The sequence below is a fragment of the Hypanus sabinus genome, chromosome 6 (genome assembly GCF_030144855.1).
Source record: "Hypanus sabinus isolate sHypSab1 chromosome 6, sHypSab1.hap1, whole genome shotgun sequence".
Lineage (NCBI taxonomy): Eukaryota > Metazoa > Chordata > Chondrichthyes > Myliobatiformes > Dasyatidae > Hypanus > Hypanus sabinus.
This window is the reverse complement of record NC_082711.1, coordinates 58,147,152-58,172,206: the sequence shown is the minus strand read 5'-3', so window position 1 is coordinate 58,172,206 and position 25,055 is coordinate 58,147,152. Positions and strand designations below refer to the sequence as shown.

Below are 25,055 nucleotides of genomic sequence, written 5' to 3'. Positions count from 1 at the left end.
GGTCACCAAATTATAGGAAAGATATCAATAAATTAGTGAGAGTGCAGAGATGATTTACTAGGATGTTACCTGGGTTTCAGCACTTAAGTTACAGAGAAAGGTTGAACAAGTTAGGTCTCTATTCATTGGAGTGTAGAAGGTTGAGGGGGGATTTGATCGAGGTATTTAAAATTTTGAGAGGGATAGATAGAGTTGACGTGAATAGGCTGTTTCCATTGAGAGTAGGGGAGATTCAAGCGAGAGGACATGATTTGAGAGTTAGGGGGCAGAATTTTAAGGGAAACACGAGGGGGTATTTCTTTACTCAGAGAGTGATAGCTGTGTGGAATGAGCTTCCTGTAGAAGTAGTAGAGGCCAGTTCAGTTGTGTCCTTTAAGGTAAAATTGGATAGGTATATGGACAGGAAAGGAGTGGAGGGTTATGGGCTGAGTGTGGGTAGGTGGGAGTAGGTGAGATTAAGAGTTCGGCACGGACTAGGAGGGCCGAGATGGCCTGTTTCCGTGCTGTGATTGTTATATGGTTATATGTTTCTTAAGTGTTTTATATGCATAGAAAGGTAAAATATGTACTATATACTGTTACGAACCCCATAACTGGGTTACTTACCAGCAAAGATAGAGGCGTCTGTTGGAGGCTGGTGATACTATTTTTAGCAGTATTTATTAGTAAAAATACTCAAAAATAATATCAATGTAAATATACAGATAATATACGTCGTCAATACTAAACCTAAAAGTGCGGGTATAATAATAATAAGAAACAAGCTCTATCGTTGTCTAGGGGATAATAAATTATCCGATGGAAATAGGCAGTTCGTTTTAGTTCACACAGGCTGCCATCGTTTGTGGCTGTGTTGCTATTGTTGGAGAAAGAGAGAGATAGGAGAATGGGAACAGTTACCGCTACAGGTTTTGCCAACCTTCCTTTATGATTTCGATCCGTCGGTGTCTCGTTGGTGTGGCCATTCAAGTGTGACCTCTCCTTTAGCTAAACCGTTCTTCCGTGATGAGCCTGCCACCCAGGCAAGGCAGGGCGCACACGAGCTCCCACCGGCTTTCGCTATAAAATGCTGTCAATGGATTTCTAGCGTTTCTCCTGGTGCATCTGAGGGGTGTTGCCCCAGGCCCTTCTTTTATCCTCACTCACGGGGTCTCAGATGTCAGTCAGGTTGGGATGATGCAATCCCTCAACCAGACCACTCTGGTTGTCACCTGAGGGGTTTCAATGACCAGTACAATACTGAATACACAATTCCTTCTCCAAGAGACAATCAGTGGTTCCATTCCGCTTTTGTTAAGAGACATTCCACCTGGTTGTGTATTCTGGGTCTCTTATAACAACTGCCTTTGCTGTTATCCTGTGTCTCTCCCATTACTGACATGCTGTGTATCTCTCTCATTTCCTGGGTCTCAGACCTGAAATACTAGCGATCTTGCGATTCTCAAAAAGGAGGGGGCGACTTTTCACACTTCAGCCCCTCAGAGTTGCTCCACATTCATAACAATACTAAGAAAAACGTTTGACTAACTGACGCTAAATAATACCGGATGTATCTGTTCCGACTTCAAATCTGACTTAAAGACGGACTCAGGAATGGAACTCATTCATAACCCGGGGACGGACTGTACTTTTAAGTCATTTCTAGATTACTTATAATACCTAATACAATGTAAATGCTATGTAATATAGTTGTTATACTGTATTGTTCAGGGAATAATGACAAGAAAAAGTAGTCTGGACATGCTCAAACAACGAGTGCTGGAGAGAGAACTTCTGGGTTTTCCTGATCCGAGGTTGGTTGAATCCGCGCATGCGGAATCCGCGGATAAGGAGGGCCGACTGTACACATACATGGAGCACTGCCGCAAATAAAGCAGCATTCATTATCCCACCATCCAGGCCACACCCTCTTCTCTCTACTACCTTCATGAAGGAAGCAGAGAAGCCTTAGGTTCCATGTCACCAGGGTCAGGAACAGTTATTCCTTACAACTATCAGGCTCCTAAACTAGATTTGATAACTTCAATTATCAACTACTCTGAGCTCATTCTATAACCTACTGACTTATTTTCAAAGATTCTTTACAGCTCATGTTTTCTTTTTTTTTATTTGCACAGTTTGTCTTTTGCATGTTGATTATCTTTGTTCATGTATAGTTTTTGTTAGTTCACTGTATTTCTTTTTCCACCCTGCAAATGCCTGCAAAAAAACGAATCTCAAGTTAGTATGTGATAACATATACATACTGGATATTAAATTTACTTTGAACTTTGATCATAGTAGATCTGTTTACTTTGTAACTGGTTGATACTTGCATGGTGGGGTGACAAATATCAAAATGTGATGAGATTTGTTTTTTTTTTCGGTCCCTGAGCTCAGCAAATTTATTTTTAAACATTGACTTGATCTGAAAAATAAATAGAGGTGTGACTAAATTCACCCAATCTCAATTGTCTGTTAGTGAATTTTTAATCTGTATCATGGCCATGTGCAAATGTTGTACTCTAGCAGATTTCAAATTCAGAAAGTTTAAAAATAGACTTGAGCTTTGGTCATCATGGGCAAACTGCCCTTATTATAGTGTTCATCTGCCCTGAGAAGGTTGATTGAATACTGAACAGAGGCTAGATTGCTGCAAATAGTAGTTTGCTAGGCCATGTAGGGGGTAGTTAAGAATCTAGTAGATGCAGGATCAATTGGTCATCTTATTTCCCATATCATAGAAAGGTTTTGGCACAGAAGAAGGCCATTGGGTCAAAGATAGCTGCACTGGTTTAAAAGACAGCGACCCTATCTAATCCATTTTTCAACATGAGCCCCAGCACATGGCTTTTCAAATATTTATCCAAGTACTTTTTAAATGTGTTTCTGCCTTTGTATCCTTTCAAACAGTGAGTTCCAAGGTCTGGATTCATTTTCTCTTATTTTTCTATGAATAATTTTAAAATCATTTCCTCGTGGTCCCTCAGTTAAAGGCTATAAGTTGTTCTTATTAATTGAATTGAATTGACTCTATTTCTTATATCCTTCACATACATGAGGAGTTGAAATCTTCGTGTTATATCTCCGTCTAAATGTGCAATTTATAGTAATTTATAATAAATAGTATGTCCAACAGGACCATAAATATAGCATAGAAATATTATTTTATCAGCGTGAATTAATCAGTCTGATGGCCTGGTGGGAGAAGCTGTCCTGGAGCCTGTTGGTCCTGGCTTTAGTGTTGCAATACTGTTTCCTGATAGTAGCAGCTTGTGGATGGGTTGACTTGACTCCGCACCCTTTTTATGTACCTCTCTCTGAAAATGTCCTGAATAGTGGGAAGTTTACAACTACAGATTCCCTGGGCTGTCTGCACCACTCTCTGCGGAGTCCTATTCCCTTAGCAGGCAGTGATGCAGCCAGGCAGGATGCTCTCAATTGTGCCCCTGTAGAAAGTCCTTAGGCTTTGGGGACTCATGCCAAACTTCTTCAGCTGTCTGAGGTGAAAGAGGCGCTGTTGTGCTTTTTTCATCATATAGCCAATATGTACAGACAATGTGAGATCCTTGGTGATGTGTATGCTGAAGAACTTAAAGCTGTTTACCATTTCAGCTCCAGATTCATTTATGTCACTAGGGGTTAGCCTGTTGTCATTCTTCCTGTAGTCCACAAACGATTCAGTCTAGGCTCATTAAGATTTTATATTGTTTCCATTTGACCTTCCCTTTTTCAGAAAAGACAACCCTCACCCATCCAGTCTTTCCTCACTTTCCTAATTTTCTACTCCTTCCAACGTCATTCAAGGTCTCTAAAATCTTTCTAGTACATAATACTCAAGCTGTGGCTGTACAAGTATTTTATCCAATTTTAACACAGTCTTGTTATTATTAAGGGCAGCATCTTACAAGCCTTTTGGGCTACCCTGTCTACCTTTTGTATCATGTATTGACACAGAAAGTGCCCTCAGTTTACCTTTAGAAGTACCACACCTCCAAGCTGATCCCAACCTTGTTGTAGGGATTGGAGGCTTGTGTGCCTCATGACCCGGAGAGCAATGTTGGCTGGAGACAGCACCTTGTGCTTTGGCTCTTGGTACGATCACCCATACCAAACAAATCGAAGGATAGAGTCCAGACTAAGAGTGGTTCATTGATCCTCTAGGTTTGGGGGTTCAACTCAGGCTAACAACCCTAACTTGATGAAAAATCCTATATCTGTGTGCGACTGTATGGAAACACAGAGATACAGGGTCTTCATTGCTGCTCTAAATGCCAACAGCGTAAAGAACAATAAGTAAGAAATGGGGAATCTATATCTGCATATTTTGAAATATGGAATATTTGAGATCTTTGAGACTTTCCCAGCGGATCCCAAAAAAAAAAGAAAAATAAATACACAAATACTGTTGAGAGATTGTTTCTGGGTTGTGGGGTTTTAGTTCCATTCTTTCTGCCCAGCGTGCATGCGCATAGTTCCCCTCACTACAGTGTACTTCAGTGGTCATCAACCACCGGGCCACGAGGAAACAATGTAAGTCAGTTGCACTTTTCCTCATTCCCTGTCACGGCCACTGTTGAACTTGAACCCACGCAAGGTCATCAGTGGCTTAAATGCCGTAATACCTTTGTGCGGCCGGTGGGAACCGCCGATGGTACTGGCCTGCAGCGTGGCCGGTGGGAACCGCAGATGGTACTGGCCCGCAGCGTGGCCGGTGGGAACCGTCGATGCTACTGGCCCGCAGCGTGGCCGGTGGGAACCGTCGATGCTACTGGCCCGCAGCGTGGCCGGTGGGAACCGTCGATGCTACTGGCCCGCAGCGTGGCCGGTGGGAACCGTCGATGCTACTGGCCCGCAGCGTGGCCGGCGGGAACCTTCGATGCTACTGGCCCGCAGCGTGGCCGGTGGGAACCGTCGATGGTACTGGCCCGCAGCGTGGCCGGTGGGAACCGTCGATGGTACTGGCCCGCAGCGTGGCCGGTGGGAACCGTCGATGCTACTGGCCCGCAGCGTGGCCGGTGGGAACCGCCGATGGTACTGGCCCGCAGCGTGGCCGGTGGGAACCGCCGATGGTACTGGCCCGCAGCGTGGCCGGTGGGAACCGCCGATGGTACTGGCCCGCAGCGTGGCCGGTGGGAACCGTCGATGCTACTGGCCCGCAGCGTGGCCGGTGGGAACCGCCGATGGTACTGGCCCGCAGCGTGGCCGGTGGGAACCGCCGATGGTACTGGCCCGCAGCGTGGCCGGTGGGAACCGTCGATGCTACTGGCCCGCAGCGTGGCCGGTGGGAACCGTCGATGGTACTGGCCCGCAGCGTGGCCGGTGGGAACCGCCGATGCTACTGGCCCAAGCACGGCCGGTGGGAACCGTCGATCTGGGAGTACAGATACATGATTCTCTAAAAGTGGTGTCACAGGTGGATAGGGTCGTAAAGAGAGCTTTTGGTACATTGGCCTTTATAAATCAAAGTATTGAGTATAAGAGTTGGAATGTAATGGTGAGGTTGTATAAGACATTGGTGAGACCGAATTTGGAGTATTGTGTACAGTTTTGGTCACCTAATTACAAGAAGGATATTAATAAGGTTGAGAGAGTGCAGAGAAGGTTTACAAAGATGTTGCAGGGACTTGAGAAACTGAGATACAGAGAAAGGTTGAATAGGTTAGGACTTTATTCCCTGGAGCGTAGGAGAATGAGAGGTGATTTGATAGAGGTATATAAAATTGTGATGGGTGTAGATAGAGGGAATGCAAGCAGGCTTTTTCCACTGAGGCTAGGGGAGAAAAAAAACAGAGATCATGGGTTAAGGGTGAAGGGGGAAAAGTTTAAAGGGAACATTGGGAGGGGGCTTCTTCACACAGAGAGTGGTGGGAGTGTGGAATGAGCTGCCAGATGAAGTGGTGAATGCAGGCTCACTTTTGACATTTAAGAAAAACTTAGGTATATGGATGAGAGGGGTTTGGAGGGATATGGGCCAGTTCTGTGGGACTAGGCAGAAAAAATGGTTCGGCACAGCCAAGAAGGGCCAAAAGGCCTGTTTCTATGCTGTAATGTTCTATGATTCTAAGGTTCTATGGTTTAAAACCTAGAGTATATACTTTAATAGTTGACAAAACTTGATCCTGGGGTTTCTGTCTCATGAGGTTCAAGGATAAAAGAAGGCTTTACATATGTGCTTAATACTGTGGAAAGTAGTGAATTAAAGCAGAATTTGTGCTTTTTTAGGCAAGTTAAAGGCAATGGCAAGAACAAAAAATTTCTATAAATATATTAAATAGTGAAGGGCTTTTCTATATGGAATTTTGATATTCTGCAAAGTAAAATAATGGATAGAGCTTATTGGATGAGTAAGCATCTGATAAAAAGGAAGAGATGGTGGATTTCTTAGCTAAAACCCCACTGTTCTGCCACTTCCTTGTTTTTTAAAATAGGCTGAAAATTAGTACTATGTTTCAAACTTCGTTTTTGTATCTAGAACAAGATTGGAATTAATCTCTGCTTAATAGGATACTTTTTGTGGTCATTATTGAAGAAATAGCTGATGTATTATATGTTGATGTTAAGTGATCCTCAGTTAATTGCATGAATAATATATCAAATAGTTCTTAATTAGTTATCTGTTTAATCCTCATTAGATACTTCAAGAACAGAAATGGTGTAGGAAGAATGTGATTTTTTCTTGAAAATGAAACCTCGCACTAACAGATTACTATCACATGGTAAGTAGCATATTCTTGGCTGGGTATCATAATCTTTCAAATGTGCAATATTTTGATATAATTATATTTTTGGGAAGGAAACATTGTGGCAGTGCTATTAATAAGATGCAACCATCTTGAATGTGTCTTAATGTAAAGTCTTTTTTTTAGTAGTTCACAAAGATATAACGTTAAAATCCATGTATAGGCAAATCCATGACACTGATTTACACTAAACAGCATTTGATTAGATATAAACAATCTCCATCTAGCAATCTCAGTCCCAAACATCAGCTGTGTATATCATCTAACAACTGCAGCATACTCACCCAGGTTCAAAAATGAATCCCTGAATACAGTCCAGTCCACCGATTCAAATCAATCCTGTTGGCACCCTTATGCTTCCCTTGTCCATACCTTCTTGGTCTTCACTGTTGGTGCTGCTGTCTTCATTCTCTGCCTATACTCAGGGAGTAGAAGTATAGCTAGGTGATCAGACTTCCCGAAGTGAAGGTGTGGAATAGCACCTGGACAACACAAATACCTACATCAAAATGACGTCAAGATGCTGTTCATCGACTGTAACTCAGTATTTAATACCGTAATTCCCACAATCCTGATTGAGAAGTTGCAGAACCTGGGCCTCTGTACTTTCCTCTACAATTGGATTCTCGACTTCCTAACCAGAAGACCACAGTCTGTGCGGATTGGTGATAACATGTCCTCCTCGCTGACGATCAACACTGGCGCACTGGGTGTGTGCTTAGCCCACTGCTCTACTCTCTGTATACACATGACTGGGTGGCTAGGCATTGCTCAAATACCATCTATAAATTTTCTGATGTTAAAACCATTGTTGGTGGAATCTCAGGTGATGAGGAGAGGATGTACAGGAGTGAGATATGCCAACTAGTGGAACGGTGCCACAGCAACAACCTGGCATTCAACGTCAGTAAGACGAACGAGCTGATTGTGGACTTCAGGAAGGGCAAGATGAGGGAACACATACCAATCCTCATAGAGGGATCAGAGGTGGAGACAGTGAGCAGCTTCAAGTTCCTGGGTGTCAAGATCTCTGAGGATCTAACCTGGTCCCAACATATCAATGTAGTTATGAAGAAGGCAAGATAGCGGTTATATTTTATTAGGGCTTGAAGAGATTTGGCAAGACAAATGCACTAACTTCTATAGTTGGACCATGGAGAACATTCTGACAGGCTGCATCACTGTCTGATATGGAAGGGCTACTGCACATGGCCAAAAGAAGCTGCAGAAGGTTGTAAATCTAGTCAGCTCCATCTTGAGTACTAGCCTACAAAATACTCAGGACATCTTTAGGGAGTGATGTCTCAGAAAGGCAGCGTCCATTATTAAGGACCTCCAGCACCCAGGTCATGCCCTTTTCTCACTGTTACCATGAGGTAGGAGATACCGAAGCCTGAAAGCACACGCTCAGCGATTCAGGAACAGCTTCTTCTCCTCTGCCATCCAATTCCTAGATGGACATTGAATCTTTGGACACTACCTCACTTTTTTTTAAATATAATTTCTGTTTTTGCACATTTTAAAAATCTATTCAATATACATAATTGATTTACTTGTTTATTATTATTTTTATTTTATTTATTTTTTTCTCTGCTAGATTATGTATTACATTCAACTGCTGTTGAGTTAACAAATTCACATCACATGCCAATGATAATAAACCTGATTCTGATCTCCCGACCTGCTGAGTTCCACGAGTGTTTATTTAATATGTTGTGAGGCATTTATTCATTTTTATTTAGAGAGACCCTTTTAGCACTATGAGCATGGTATAAGGCCCTTCCAGCCCAATGAACCCTTGCCACCCAATTGCACCCATGTGACCAATTAACCTACTAACCCATATGGCTTTGGAATGTGGGTGGAAACCGGAGCATCTTGGGGAAATCCTCATAGTTATGGGAAGAATGTACAATCTCGTTACAGATATCAGTAGAATTGAACCGGTGTTGCTGGTGTTGTAATAGCATTATACTAACTACTATGATACTATGCCATAACCTTAGCTGTCGAATTTTGATATAGTTGCCAATTAAAATGGTAATAAGATGATTAATTATTAATTAATAATAAACTATCTTCAGTCATTGATTTGTTTATCAGCAAGTTAACTCATTTTCAACTCAGAATGATACCCTAACATTCTAGTCTGAATGTTGTCCATGTAAAAATGGTTTTAAGAATTTTTAGGAGAAATCACTGTCTTCCTTTGTCAAAACATCAGTAATAGACTGGCTTCTCTCAAATGCTTATTCAAATGTAAACATTGCCAGAAGGGAGACAAGATTGATTTGCATTTGGGTAGTCAACAAATAATAAATGGGTGGCACGGTAGCATAGCAATTGGCGTAATTGCTTTACATTGCGAGATTGTGATTTGGTTCCCATTGCTGTCTGTAAGGAGTTTTTATGTCTGTATGACTATATGTGTTTCCTCCTGGTGCTTAAGTTTCATCCCACACTCATTCAGACATTCAGTTAAGCGTTAGTGAGTTGAAGGCATGCTTTGTTAGTGCCAGAAGCATGGTGGCACTTGCGGGTCTTAATGTGAATGATGCATTTTGCCATATGTTTTGATGTATATGTGACAAATAAAACTAATCTCTCATCTCTGTCAGTTTGCAACTGTGTTTCTACGATATTCTAGGATCTTCCTTGACCATGAATTCTAAATAATCATGTTGCGTTGGGAATAAGATGATTTTTAGGGATAGGATTTAGTCACATTTTAGGATAGGCAGCTTGTCTGTGTATGGGGATGGTTATGTCTTACAAACTTGAGATTTTTGAAGAGATGACAAAGGTGATTGGTGAGGGTAGGGCAGTGGCTATTGATTCTGTGGATTTTATTGATGTATTTGACAAAGACCCTCCTAGTGGACTAATCCAGAAGATTAGAATGAATGGGATTCATGGTGACTATCGCTAATAAACAATGCAGTAGGAATTACAATTTCTAAAGAAGACTAAACTAAGATGATTATCCCTACTCAGCATTTGCCTATCCAAATGCAAATAAATCCTGTTTCCCTTCCAGTATATATGAATGAACATTTAGGATTCTGGCAGTATAGACTTGCCAGTTGTTGCAGGGTTCCAGGCATCTGCCAGATGGGAATTAGGTTTGTGGTTGCTTTTTAGTGTGCAAACTCTTTGGGCTACAAACAGTTTATAGGAACAGAACACTGATATATCTGGGGATAACCTAGAGCTTAATTAACCCTACACTCATCTCAGATTCCCAAAATGCCCACTCCTCTAATTCCTGCTGCATACTAAGGAGGGCTTGTGTCACATCAAAGATATCATTCATTTCTCATTTCTAAGTTCAATCCAAATCATGCTAATGTTCCCCAAGAACACCTTTTCTCTGTACTAATTGGCCTAATAATCATGTGTTCCTGGGAGAGTTGCAATTTTCTTGCACTGTGCAGAAGAAAAGTGAATACCTGATTTCTTTCTGGTTTTAAAATTATTCCTCCTTTTTGGCTGCTTCCGCAGATGAAATAATTTCTTAATATCTACTTTTTACAAATCTTTTAGAATTTTAAATATCTCAATTGGATCAATGCCCTCATATTTAATTTATCACACATGGGCTTTAATCAGGACTAAAGCAGTCATTCACTTCTTTGTTCTTGCATCTCTCACCCAATCCAAGGTAAAAAAAAGGCAAATGAAAATTTGAACTGTGATTGCCGTTCTTTTTCTGTTGGCCAACTTTTAATAAATTTACTAAAACTGCAAAATCCCTTTGGTCCTCTACTGTACCAGAATAATCAGATGCGTTATATATTGTTCTTGTATGTCTTGTTGGTTGGGGGGGGGGGGGTGTAAATAAGTTAAAGGCTTGTCAGTAATCTTTGAAACCATTAAAATTTACTTTCACTTATGAAAAACTATATTCTCTCTTATTTTTAAGTTATTGTTCTCCATCCATTAATTTGTGAAACCATGGCAAATTAACTTTTTCTCTGCTTCTTCTGAGATTTTCAGAAATGTGCTCTGAAAAATACAAACTTCTTTGGCTATATGAAATCTCTCCTGAAATAATAAGCTCTCTTCTTTGGCACCAGTGATGGGATTCACAGCACGGGTCTATATCTTGTTACAGTTTAGTGTTAGTGTATTTTTAAAACTGCAATTTGTATTAAAACAAATGTAATTATATAATTTGTTGTATATTATCACAGCACATGGAATATCGGGAAGAAGTAAAGGAACACTAAAAGTATTACAGCGGGGCGGTAATAAAGTAGTGGACGTCAAAGTGAAGCCTTTTACTGGAAAAATTTTTTATCTTGACCTGCCTTCTAATAAGCATACAGAAAACTTAGAAAAGGATTTACAAGATCTAGGAGGGGTAAGTTCATAATTTAAAAAATAATTACTTTTATAGAATTGATTGCAATCTTTAACACCCTTACCTATATATACTACCTCTTAGCTTGTTCTGTAAATTATAATGCTACTTTTCTATTAGTAAGTAAAGTAATTTGAGGTTTTTTTTGAGTAAAGCAAGTTTTTATTCATGGCAAGCAAGAGAGATGAAATTAGTGTGATTTTTTTAAGAAAATAATTCCCATTGCATTGCTTGTTCGTGTTGGCTATACACTTACGATATTTTGTTTTGAAATCAGTCTGATTTCAGGGCTAATATCCAAGTGTAACTGGTATTCATTCTGCTAAATATAAAGTGTCTTTTTTCTGGCATTCTTGATAGCTTTACATGAGGCCTTGACCAACATCTGTTTTTAACTGAAAACAAGAATCTGCAGACTTTGGACATCTGAAATATAAAAAAAAATGTTGGGATTACTCATCACCACACACAAAATGTTGGAGGAACTGAGCAGGCCAGGCGGCATCTATGGAAAAGAGTACAGTCGAGTTTCCGGCCAAGACTCTTCAGTAGGACTGGGGATAAAAGATGAGGAATCAGTAAAAGGATGGGGAGAGGGGAAGGAAGAAACACAATGTGATAGCTGAAACTGGGAGGGGGGAGTAGAGATGAAGAGCTGGGAAGTTGATTGGTGAAAGAGATACGAGGGTGGTGATGGAGGAATTTAATAGGAGAGGACTGAAGGCCATGGAAGAAAGAAAAAGGGGCAGAAGCACTAGGGAGGCGATGGGCAGGCTAAGAGAAGAGGTGAGAGAGGGGAATGGAGAACAGAGAAGTGGTGGGGGGTTAGTGAGACATTAGCGGAAGTTTGAGAAATTGATATTTATGCCATCAGGTTGGAGGCTACCCAGATGGAATGAGGCTACACTCCAATCTGAGTGTAGTCTCCTTGCAACAGTAAAGGAGGCCATGGATGGACTTGTCGGGATGGGAATGGAAAGTGGAATTAAAATGGGAGGCCACTGGGAAAGCCCTCTTTTTCTGGCGGACGGGGCATAGGTGCTTGGGGAAGCGGTCTCTTAATTTATATCAGGTCTTACAGGAGGCCACACAGGGAGCACTGGATACAATAGATGGTCCCAATGTCACCCCACCTGGAAGGGCTATTTAGGGCCCTGAATGGTAATGAGTGAGGAGGTGTAGGGGTAATTGTAGCACTTGTTCTGCTTGCAAAGATAAGTGCCCGGAGGGAGATCAGTGGGGAAATGTGAATGGACAAGGGAGTCATGTAAGGAACTATCTCTGCGGAGAGCAGAAAATGGGGGGGGTGGGGAAAGACGTGCTTGGTGGTAGATCCATTTGGAGGTGGTGGAAGTTATGGAGAATTATGTTCAGATGCAGAGGCTAGTGGGGTGGTAGGTGACGACAAGAGTCACCCTATCCCTGGTGGGGTTGTGGGAGGATGGGGTGAGGGCAGGCATATGGAAAATACTCAACAAGTCGGGCAGTATCTGTGCAATTAACATTTCAGATTAATGATCTTTCATTAGAACCAGGAAATATTAGAAATCAATATATCTTAGTTGGCAGATTTGGAAATGTGGAGAGAACAAGACGTTTTGCCATATAGAGTTTCGATAAGGGCAATAATGAACCAGTGATGAGAGCCTTAACATTGGGTGGAGGAACTGCGCTGAGATTGAATATACATTACAGGTATGTGCTCTGTAATGTCAACGTACACCAAGCAGCAGTGCCAAGCGGCATACCCTGTTGGGTCCTCAGGGAATGTGCCGACCAGCTGGCAGAAGTTCTGACAGGTATTTACAACCTCTCATCGTCCCAGGCTACGGATCTGGCATGCTTCAAAAAGCAACCGTTATACCAATCTCTAAGATGTCAGTGGCAACGTGTCTTAATGACTACAGACAGGTGGCACTCATTCCCATAGTTGCCAAGTGCTTGGAAAGATTGGTCATGTCCCACATCAAGAACATAATTCCATCTATCTTGGACCAGCACCAGTTTGCCTATAAGGCGAATAGATCAACTGAAGATGCCATTTCTATCACTCTTCCTGCTGTCTTGAATTGGAATACCTGTGCAAAGACACCTATGTCAGGATATTTTGCATTGATAACAGCTTGGCTTTTGACACTGTACTACCAAATGTGCTGACTTGTCAAGCTCCACAATCTAGGTCTTGGCACATCAACCTGTAGTTGGATCTTGGACTTCCTCACTAATTATACCCAGATGATGAAACTAGGCAAGTGCACATCAACCTGCATGAACACCGGTGCCCACAGGGCTGTGTACTGAGCCCACTTCGCTACTCTCTTCACCTATGACTGCACTCCTGCTCATTCTACAAACTCAGTCATCAAATTTGCAGGCAATGCAACTATGATTAACCTAATCACAAACAACTATGAATCTGCACGTAGAGAGGAGGTGCTGAAATTATCTAATAGGTACAGGAGCCACAACCTATCACTCAACATCAAGAAGACAAATTATAATTGACTTCAGGAAGACAAGAGGTCCTGAACAACCTCCACTATTTTTAAATGATGAGGTGGTGGAAAGGGTCTCCAGTTTCAAGGTTTTGGGGATGAACATCACCAAGGAGCTCTCTTGGTCTGTCAACACAATCTGGATAGTAGGAAAGGAACAACAGTGATTATACTACCTGAGGAGCTTAAGGAGAGCTAATCTGCCCCAAAAATTGCTGACCAAGTTTTATCGATGTGCAAGAGTGAGTGTACTGACATATGGATTGACAATGTGGTACTCTACCTGCATGCAGTAAGGCAGATTACAAAGCAGTCTGACGGATGATTAGGGTGGCTCAGAATGTCACTGAGACTCAGCTACTGGACCTGCAGACAATCTACAATTTTCAATGCTTATGGCACGCTTGTAACATCATTAAAGATCCATCCCATCCCAACTGGCTGTTCATTCTTCTCACAAAATGCTGGTGGAACACAGCAAGCCAGGCAACACCTATAAGGAGAAGCACTGTCGACGTTTCGGGCAGAGACCCTTTGTCAGGACTAACTGAAAGGAAAGATAGTAAGAGATTTGAAGGTAGTGGGGGGAGGGGGAAATGAGAAATGATAGGAGAAGACCGGAGGGGATGGGATGAAGCTAAGAGCTGGAAAGGTGATTGGTGAAAGTGATACAGAGCTGGAGAAGGGAAAGGATCGTGGAATGGGAGGCCTCAGGAGAAAGAAAAGGGTGGGGGGGAAGCACCAGAGGGAGATGGAGAACAGGCAAACAACTAAATATGTCAGGGATGGGGTAAGAAGGGGAGGAGGGGCATTAACAGAAGTTAGAGAAGTCAATGTTCATGGCATCAGGTTGGAGGCTACCCAGCCAGTATATAAGGTGTTGTATATAAGGTTTCATTCCAGGATGAAGGAGATGTCTTCCTTTTTTAAACAAAGGGGCTTCCCTTCTTCCACCATCAGCTCTGCTCTCAAACGCATCTCTCCCATTTCCCGCGCATCTGCCCTCACCCCATCTGCCCACCACCCCTCTCGGGATAGAGTTCCCCTTGTCCTCACCTACCACCCCACCTCCATACAAAATAAATTATATGGAATATACTTTTGTGCATTTTAATTTTAATAGGGCTTTTTCTAATGCCTTTTTCTCTTGTTTTATTTTAATACAGACAATAGAAAAGTTTCTTAGCAAAGATATTAATTACATCATATCTAATAGAAGTGAGGCCAAATTTGCCCAAACGCCTGGCAAAAATTCTCCAGTCCCAAGCCCAGATTCAGTTCCGAACACTGTTAACACGTCTCCTCATCCTAGTAGTCGGCGAGAAAGCAATGAAGGAAGTTCTCATAGAACATTGGAAACGGTATGTACAGGTTATAGGTCCTCAAATAGAGTAAATGTAATAGTATGAATGAAATGTTTGCTCAGGCAAAATTTAAAGAATTGTGTATCACAAGTTTGTTGTTTTAGGAAGCAATATTTAAAGTGTATTTCTAATTTAAGAAAATTTATTTGTGGTAAATCAATTACAATTATAAAAGGATAAGATTAGTACATAGTTTGGAGTATTAAAATAGAATTACCTACACATTCGCAAGCTCAGATTTTGCAGTGTTGAATATCTCAGCATAATTATAACATTTTTATTTCTATTTTCAGACCTTACCATGATTTTCCATCTCTCTACCTCTACAATGTTCTGATCATTTGATCACTAGTGGGTTGAATCACTACATTGTTGATCATGGTTTCAAGATGACCAATTTATTGAACATCTGCCCTAATAACTCCTTGCATTGTTCAGTCTCCAATTTTATTGGTCATTCAAAGAGCTTTAAAACCTTACACCATCTTCAGTTAGGTCACAATCTTCAATGCAAGTCACTTCACTCATTGCTTTCTGTATGATTTCCTATAATTTAAAATTATACATTTTTATGATTACAGTCTCCATCTAAAGAGCTCACAGGTGCCAATTTTTAGCCTAATTACTTCAATCTTCTGGTTGTCAGTATCATGCTTTTCACAGATTTGGGTCACCTCAGTGTGCCCTGACATCCTTTCTTTTTATGACTCCTTTATCTTCCAACCTCTTTTCCTTGTAGTGTAAAATGACAATGGATCTACAAAAAAAGTTACTTTTTATTTTAATAAATTGAAAAGCTGTTTCATGTCAATGATTCATGTTGAATTGGTCTAAATTTAAGTAACTTAATGGTAATATTTTGAAATCCTAATTAGCAGTTTTTAGAATTATTTGCTATTGAAGTCAGTTTTGTTGGCTCATCAAAAAATTAGAGATCTATACCTTAAAATTGTTTTTGTTTAATTTGACAGATTAGCAGAGGAAAAAGCTTAGTAAAAAAAGTTATTAAGGAACAGGTAAGTGGTTAATCAAGAGGACACACGCATGGCTTTCTAAATTTAAGTTAAATTCCAGAAGGGATAGATTTCAAAAGTAAATGTTAAAGTAAGAGGTAGGTTTTAAGAATGGCATTTCTGATTTATTTCAATCAGACACCTATTGAATCTACAATTGCTGTTGTTAAATCTGCTTTTCAAATTCCGTTTTCTTTCACAATCTGAGGGGATGATGCGCAGCCTAGTAAGAAAATCAGTTTGTTTATGGAGGATGTGATATAATAACAGACAAGAAATTGGCTAGAAATCATATAAATCTTATGTGCATGCAAATGTTGAGCACAAGAAGTGTAGTTGAAAGATAAAATTGGTTCAGAAAGGCCACAAAAACCTGTAAACCAAAGAATAGTGTTGTTTGCGTATCTATGAGCTATGAACCAAGCACAGGCTGCAAAATTATTGCGAATGAGATTTGCCATAATATGTAATGGTTAGCATGATAGTAGCATGAGACAGGATAGTGGAAATGTTCACTTACTGTTGTAGATTCATGTAATAAGCCAAGTCTTGTTAATGTTGATGGAATTGAACAGAATCAAAGGTGTTTAAAAAGGGTGATTAGTTCATGTTTTTTGAGCATGTGCTGTCACATATGGAAATGTCCTGGCAGATTTGGAAAGAGACTTTGCTAATTGTTCCACTGCAGAGCTTCCCATTGGAAAAAAAAGATTCAGTGGTACACCCTAGTCTTGCTGAGATTCTACAGTATTTTTGCTGGAGAGTTATTTCTTGAGTTTTGCACCAATTTAAGATTTTAGTGGGAATTGTGGAAGGGCAGATTTAGAGGCAAAGGGGAAGTAAGTTGTCTAAAATATTTCTGCTCAGTTTAATGTTTTTTAATTATGTTCAATATTTTAATATAATCTTCAGCTCTTAAGTTTATTTTGTAAAATTCTATTCCAATTACCATTACAACTTTAACACTTTAGAAAGCATAGAGTAGGACTGACTGCTGCTGGAAGCTCAACCACCATGTATGCTACCCTGATGAAGTTTAGAATGCTTTGGGCTAGCAAGTTATGCATTCTGCATCTAGGGGAGAAAATGAAGGAATGACGCTGATGGCAATACTTGTTGAATCAGCTTTGACTTGATGGGCCAAATAGGCATAAGAGAATATGAGAAGTAAAGGTAGATGCAATTATATATGGTGATTATGGGTAAACACAAAAGATGTTATAACTTATAACCTTGAAACTGACTTTAAGGCAACTGGGTAACAAATATTGGCCTGTGATTGAGATAAATTATTATTAAACATATTTTAAATGATGGGGGCATTACTTACACATTTAACTAGAGTCATAGGCAAATACAGCACAGGAACAGGCCCTTTAGCCCATCTAATCCATGCCAAAACTATTTAAACTGCCTACTCCCATTGACCTGCACCAGGACCACAACCCTCCATACTCCTACCATCCATGTACCTGTCCAAACTTCCCTTAAACATTGAAATTGAGCTTACATGCACCACTTGTGCTAGCAGCTCATTCCAGACTCTCATGACCCTCTGAGTGAAGAAGTTTCCCCTCAAACTTCTCACCTTTCACACTTAACTCATGACCTCTGGCTGTTGTCCCACCCGGCCTCATGGAAAAAGCCTGCTTTCATTAACCCTATCTATACCCCTCATAATTTTGTATACCTCTATCAAATCTCCTCTCAGTCTTCTACGTTCTAAAGAATACAGTCCTAACCTATTAAATTTTTCCTTATAATTCAAGTCCTTCAGACCTGGGAACATCCTTGTAAATTTTCTCTGTACTCTTTCAAGCTTATTTACATCTTTCCCGTAGGTAGGTGACCAAAATGGCATACAATACTCCAAATTAGGCCTCACCAATGTCTTATACAACTTCAACATAACATTGCATCTCCTGTGCTCAATACATTAATTTATGAAGGCCAATGTGCTTAAAGCTTTCTTTATGACCCTATCTAATTATGATGATACTTTCAACAAATTATGGACTTTTGTTCCTGGATCCCTGTGTTTTACCACGCTCCTCAGTGCTCTACCATTCACTATGTAAGACCTGCCCTGGTTGGTCCTACCAGTGTGCAGAACCTCACATTTGTCTGCTTTAAATTCCATCTACCATTTTCAGTCAATTTTTACAGCAGATGCAGATCCCTCTGCAAGCCATGATGGCCTTCCTTGCTGTCCACTGCACCCCCAGTCTAGGTGCCATCTGCAAATTTGCTGATCCAGTTGACCACATTACCACCTAGATCATTGATGTAGATGACAAACACCAAAGGACCCAGCACCGATCCCTGCAGCACATCACTAGTCACAGGCCACCATCTACTACTACTCTCTGGTTTCTCTCGCAAAGCCAATGTCTAATCCAATTATTATCTCATCTTAAATGCCAAGTAACTGAACCTTTTTGACCAACCTCCCACGCGGGACTGAATGTCTTGCTAAGGTCCATGTAGACAATATCCATTGCTTTGTCTTCATCCGCTTTCCTGGTAACTTCCTTGAAAAACTCTTAAGGTTGGTTAGACATGACCTACCACACATGAAGCCATGCTGACTATCCTTAATCAGTCCATGTCTATCCAAATACTTAAGTTGTATATCCGGTTTTTTTAGAATACCTTCCAATAACTTTCCCACAAATGATTTCAGACTCACCGACCTATCATTTCCTTGATAATGTTTAGAGCCTTTTTTAAAAACAATAGATCAACATTGGTTATCTTCCAATCCTCTGATACCTCTCTTGTTGCTAAGGATGATTTAAATATCTCTGCTAGGGCCCCAGCAATTTCTGCATTTGTCTCCCATAGGATCCAAGGGAACACCTTGTCAGGCCTTGTGGATTTATCCATCCTGATTTGCCTCAGAATAGCAAACACCTCCTCCTCTGTAATCTGTACAGGGTTCTCTAAGTTGATGCTGCTTTGCCTCATTTCTATTGACTCTGTGACCTTCTCTTGAGTAAGTACAGATGCAAAGAATGCACTTAAGATCTCCCTCAACTGTTTTGGCTCCATGCATGGATTACCATTCTGGTCTTTCAGAGAACCAATTTTGTTCCTTGCAATTCTTTTGCTCTTAACATATCTGTAGAATCCCTTAGGATTCTCTTCCACCTTGTCTGCTAGAGCAACTTTGTGCCTTCATTTAGCCCTCCTGAGTTTTTTTTCTTACATGTTTTCTTGTATTTCTTAAACTCCACAAGCAGCTCATTTGTTCCTACCTGTCTATACCTGCTATGCACCTTTTTTCCTCTCAACCAGGCCTTAATATCTCTTGAAAACTAAGGTTCCCTATACTTGTTTATCTTTTATTCTGACAGGCATATACAAGCTTTGTAAAGTAAATATTTTGTTTCTAAAGGCCTTCCTCTTACTAAGTACACCTTTGCCAGAAAACAGTCTGTTCCAATCCACATTTGCCAGATCATTTCTAACACTATCAAAATTGGCCTTGCTCCAATTAGAATCTCGACCTGCAGACCAGATCTATCTTTCTGCACATTTACTTCAAAACTAATGGTATTGTGGTCACTAGATGCAAAGTGCTCCCCTACACAAACTTCTGTCACCTGCCCTGTGTCATTCTTTAACAGCAGATTCAGTATTGCATACTCTTTCGTTGGAATTTCTATATACTGAAGAAGGAAACTTTCCTGAACATGTTTGACAAAGTCTATCCCATCTAGTCATTTTACAGTATTGGATTCCCATTCAATATATGGAAAGTTAAAATCACCTTGTATAACAACCTTATGTTTCTTACAACTGTCTGTGATCTCTTTACAAATTTGTTCCTCTAGATCCCTATGACTGTTGGATGGTCTGTAATAGCCCCATTAAAATGGTCATGCCTTTCTTATTTCTCAGCTCCACCCATAACACCTCACTAGACATATTTTCCAGTCTGTCTTTATGGAGTACTGCTGTGACATTTTCCTGACTAGTAATGTCACCCCTCATCCTTTAACCCCGGAATATTGAGTTGCCAGTTCTGCCTGTAACATCCTTTCACATCTTTCAATGGAGTGACAAAACTTAAAATAGAAGAAAACAATGAAAAAAATTGAGCTGTTAATAGAACAGAATGAACATTTTGTCCTTTATGACTTGTGCAGTGGACTTTGGAAATTGAGACACAGTATATTTTGGCTCAGTTAAACTGCTTTTCCATTTAGCTGAAGTTTCACAAAAATGCATTAAATCTATTGCATCCTCCAGATCTTCACAGTCGTTGTACTGTTCAAGATGGCTGTCAATACCTTCAAATTCTCCATAGTTATTAACTTGTTCAAGTAGTGAAATCCTTTCATTTTCACTCCCAGCCATTTCTGGCATCTCTGAGCCTCAATGCTTGAAACTGCAATGAGTAAAACGGTTTTCAGTTCTCTTACTGTTTATTTATTGCCAACTAGCAATGATAAAAATTACTGCTTTTTGAAAGCAAACATATGCAATTGGCACTATTTAAAAACTGTTTACTCTAAGCATGTTTTAGTGTCTAGTGGCCACACAGGTTCATGCGACTGATATTAGTTAGAAACCATTTGGCAATAGTCTCCTATCCCAATTAAGCTGTTTAGTGCCCCAAATAAATGGAGAGAATCTCTGCTATTTTCATGATTAGCTTTTGTTCTTTAAGAGTTGCCCAAATAATTGGCTGCCCTGATTTAACTGATGACCCAATTAACCAGAATCCACTGTCTTAGAATGGAGAATGAGATTTAGAACATAGAACAGTAAAGCATAAGAAGAGGCTCTTCAGCCCACAATGTTGTGCCAAACCAATTGAATTACTCACATGTTAGAAGTGCGTTCTACATTTTTATATTAAAAGATTTCATGAAGATTTTTTTCCATTTTTCTCTTAGTCCAAGCACAGCTAAACATGTGCAGTTTGTTTTTTCTACAAAACAGAAGTGTCTCTTAAAGTTATTCATTTTACTGTATCATTTGAGGCTAATTAACTTTTTGTTTTCTGAGCATTTCATAGCAATAGTAATTGGGAATATATTATAAAAGGAGCTACCAGTCTACTTATCTAATAAATGTTCATAGAACTGTCCCAGCAACATCTTTGAATGTCATTTGGTGATATATTTAATTATTAATTTAAAAAAATTAGCATTCACTTGTACTGATGCTGTTTTATGAAATATATTGTTTGGATATTTAAGACTGTCCTAAATCTATCTCTACCCTTCGACATTAGGAATTTGTCCATGGAAACAGTATCCTGTCAAATGCGGTAGCTTGGGGAGTGCGAATACTCTATGTGGATGGTATCCTTTCACTTTATTTTGTTTTATATCTATATTTGTATCTCTTTTGGCCCTGCAACCCCAAGAGACACAAAGCCAAATTGCCCAGTTTTAAATGCACTGGTCATGCTGCCAGCTTTCTATCCCCGAGCTTTGGAATTCTCTCTGTAATTGCTTACTACCTTTCAAGTAAATTATTTCCTCCATTTTTAAGATATTCCATGAAACTTGCCACTTTGCCACTTTGGGTTGTTGCCCAAGTATTTCTTTTTGCAGATTGGAGTAAAATTGTGTTTGATAATGCTCTCATTAAATATAAAGATTTGTGGCGACCCATTTCCTGGCGCATCCGAACCGACTCACAATTAGATAGCCTACGGGGGTTTGCGAGCACAGAGCTTTGGAGCCTCTGCGCCATGGGGGGCCGGTTGAGGGAGGCTTAAAAGTGTGGCTGAAGTTTTCGAATAAAGTTTTTTCCTTCGACTGCAGTTACCGACTCCGTGTCTTAATTTTAGCGCTGCGTGTAGCACACCGCTACAATTGGTGACCCCGACGGTCCAAACGATTTTTGGACCAGAAATGACCGACGCCGCCTCTGTTCATGCGGTTTTGTTGAAACTGCCGGGTTTCTGGACACAGCGCCCGGACCTATGGTTCCAGCAAGCCGAAGCCCAATTCCACGATCGCCAGTTCACCTCAGAAGACACCCACAACTACTACGTGGTGAGCTCACTCGACCAGGACACAGCGGCCCAGGTCGCGGAGTTCGTACAGTCGCCCCCGGCAGACAGCAAGTACACGGAATTCAAAGCCCTGCTCCTCAGGACTTTCGGACTCTCACAGCGCGAGCGGGCTGCCCGTTTACTGCACCTGGATGGCTTGGGCGACAGACCTCCATCGGCTTTAATGAATGAGATGTTGTCCCTGGCCGACGGACACACATGCCTCATGTTTGAGCAGGCATTCCTGGAGCAGCTGCCCGAGGACATACACCTGCTGCTATCCGACGCGGATTTCAGTGACCCCCGGAAGGTGGCAGCCCGGGCGGACTTGCTGTGGAACGCCAAAAAGGTGAGCGGGGCGTCCATCGCACAGATCTCCCAGCCACGCTCCCGGCAGCAAACCAGTCCAGGCCCGGCCGCAGAGCCCGCCAACCCCCGGCCCAATGAACACTGGTGCTTCTACCACCAGCGGTGGGGCGCAGAAGCCCGCCGTTGTCGCCCGCCCTGCAAGTTCCCGGGAAACGCCAGGGCCAGCCGCCGCTGATGGCTACGGCGGCTGGCCATCGGGATAGCCTCCTGTATGTGTGGGATAGAAGGTCGGGACGCCGGTTTTTGGTCGATACTAGGGCTGAGATCAGCGTTTTACCTCCGACGAGTTACGACACCCGCAGCAGGGCACCGGGTCCCCCCCGAGGGCCGTGAATGGCAGCACAGTAAGAACCTATGGCACCCGTCAGGTGCAGCTACAGTTCGGCTCCAGCCAGTTCACGTGGGACTTCACACTGGCCGCCGTAGCCCAACCGCTTCTGGGTGCGGATTTTTTGCGGGCTCACAGCCTACTGGTCGACCTGCCCAGGAAGAGACTGGTACACGCCGAGACCTTTCAGACGTTCTCCCTGGGTGCAGCCCAGTTGCCAGCCCCTCACCTCGGCTCCATCACGTTGTCCGACAACGACTTCACCAGGGTCCTGGCGGAGTTCCCATCGGTTCTGGCACCGCAGTTCACAGCGGCTATGCCCAGGCACGGCGTACAGCACCACATCCCGACCCAGAGACCACCCCTCCACGCCCGCGCTCGGCGGCTTCCCCCGGACAAGCTCCGACTGGCGAAGGAGGAGTTCCAGAGGATGGAGGAACTGGGGATCATCCGACGGTCCGACAGCCCATGGGCCTCCCCCCTGCACATGGTGCCCAAAGCGACGGGGGACTGGAGACCGTGCGGCGACTACCGCAGGCTGAACGAGGCTACCACACTGGACCGCTACCCTGTGCCGCACATTCAGGACTTTGCAGCAAACCTGCACGGTGCACGGATCTTCTCCAAGGTAGATCTCGTCCGAGGGTACCATCAAATCCCGATGCATCCTGACGACGTCCCCAAAACGGCTCTCATCACCCCTTTTGGCCTTTTCGAGTTCCTCCGCATGCCGTTCGGCCTGAAGAATGCCACACAGACGTTCCAGCGGTTAATGGACGCGGTGGGACGGGACCTGGACTTCGCATTCATCTATTTGGATGACATCCTCATAGCCAGCAGCAGTCGTCGGGAGCATCTGTCCCATCTCCGTCAACTCTGCGCCCGACTGAGTGAGTACGGTCTTACAATCAACCCCGCCAAATGCCAGTTCGGACTCGATACCATTGACTTCCTGGGCCACAGGATTACTAAAGACGGGGCAACCCCTCTGCCCGCTAAGGTAGATGCCGTCCGCCTCTTTCCCCGACCCACCACGATCAAAAGCCTTCAGGAATTCGTAGGTATGGTCAATTTCTACCGCCGCTTCCTCCCATCAGCTGCCCGGATCATGCACCCCCTGTTCGCCCTGATGTCGGGTCCAAGCAAGGACATTACCTGGGACGAGGAGTCCGCCGCCGCTTTCATTCAAACGAAGGAAGCTTTGGCGGACACCGCAATGCTAGTACATCCCAGAATGGACGCCCCTACCGCCCTCACAGTGGACGCATCAAACACGGCAGTCGGTGGGGTGCTGGAGCAACTCATCGCAGGTCGCTGGCAACCCCTGGCGTTTTTCAGCAAACACCTGCGACCACCCGAGCTTAAGTACAGTGCTTTCGACCGGGAACTGTTGGCGCTCTACCTGGCAATCCGGCATTTCAGGTACTTCCTAGAAGGTCGGCCCTTCACCGCGTTCACGGACCACAAACCGCTTACCTTTGCGTTTACGAAAGCGTCCGACCCCGGTCGTCCCGCCAGCAACGCCACCTGTCCTACATCTCTGAATACACGACGGATGTCCGGCACGTCTCAGGTAAGGACAATGTCGTGGCGGACGCGCTCTCTCGCCCTACCGTTCATGCCCTTTCCCAAGGGGTAGACTTTGAGGCACTGGCAGAGGCGCAGCAGGTGGATGAGGAGATTCCGAGTTACAGAACCGCAGTCTCCGGTTTGCAGCTCCAGGACCTCCCCGTGGGCCCAGGTGAGAGGACCCTACTCTGTGACGTCGCCACCGGCCAGCCCCGTCCAGTCGTCCCGACAGCATGGCGGCGCCGCATTTTCGAGTCCATTCATAACTTGGCGCATCCCTCCATCCGGACAACTGTCCGGATGGTTTCCAGCAGGTTCGTTTGGCACGGACTCCGGAAACAGGTCAGTGAATGGGCCAAAACGTGCATGCACTGCCAGACGGCCAAGGTGCAGCGGCACACCAAAGCCCCACCGCAGCAGTTCCATCCCGCCCACCGGCGTTTCGACCACATTCATGTGGATATCATGGGCCCCCTGCCAGTGTCGCGCGGAGCGCGGCACCTCCTGACTATCGTGGACCGGTTCACAAGATGGCCAGAGGCGGTCCCGCTCACCGACACCTCCTCTGAATCTTGCGCCCGAGCCCTGATCACCACCTGGATATCTCGCTTTGGTGTACTAGCCCACATTACCTCCGACAGAGGCGCCCAGTTCACCTCCAGCCTGTGGTCAGCTATGGCCAGCCTTTTGGGGACTCAGCTGCACCACACAATTGCCTACCACCCACAGTCGAACGGGCTAGTGGAGCGTTTCCACTGTCACCTGAAGTCGGCCCTCATGGCCCGCCTGCGAGGAGCCAACTGGGCGGACGAGCTT

At 43.0% G+C, this 25,055-nt stretch overlaps 1 protein-coding gene across 2 annotated transcripts in view; it reads left to right on the top strand.

Annotated features, from left to right (window-relative positions):
- Positions 1-25,055, top strand: part of LOC132395499 (protein DBF4 homolog A-like) — an 81,807-nt gene that overhangs the window by 8,254 nt on the left and 48,498 nt on the right. For both annotated transcript variants that reach the window (XM_059972211.1, XM_059972210.1), the window contains exons 2-6: positions 6,615-6,698; positions 10,916-11,085; positions 14,747-14,941; positions 15,916-15,960; positions 21,203-21,272. In XM_059972211.1, the coding sequence (XP_059828194.1) occupies positions 6,665-6,698; positions 10,916-11,085; positions 14,747-14,941; positions 15,916-15,960; positions 21,203-21,272 (514 nt within the window). In that variant the 5' untranslated portion in view covers positions 6,615-6,664. The remainder of the gene's footprint in view (positions 1-6,614; positions 6,699-10,915; positions 11,086-14,746; positions 14,942-15,915; positions 15,961-21,202; positions 21,273-25,055) is intronic.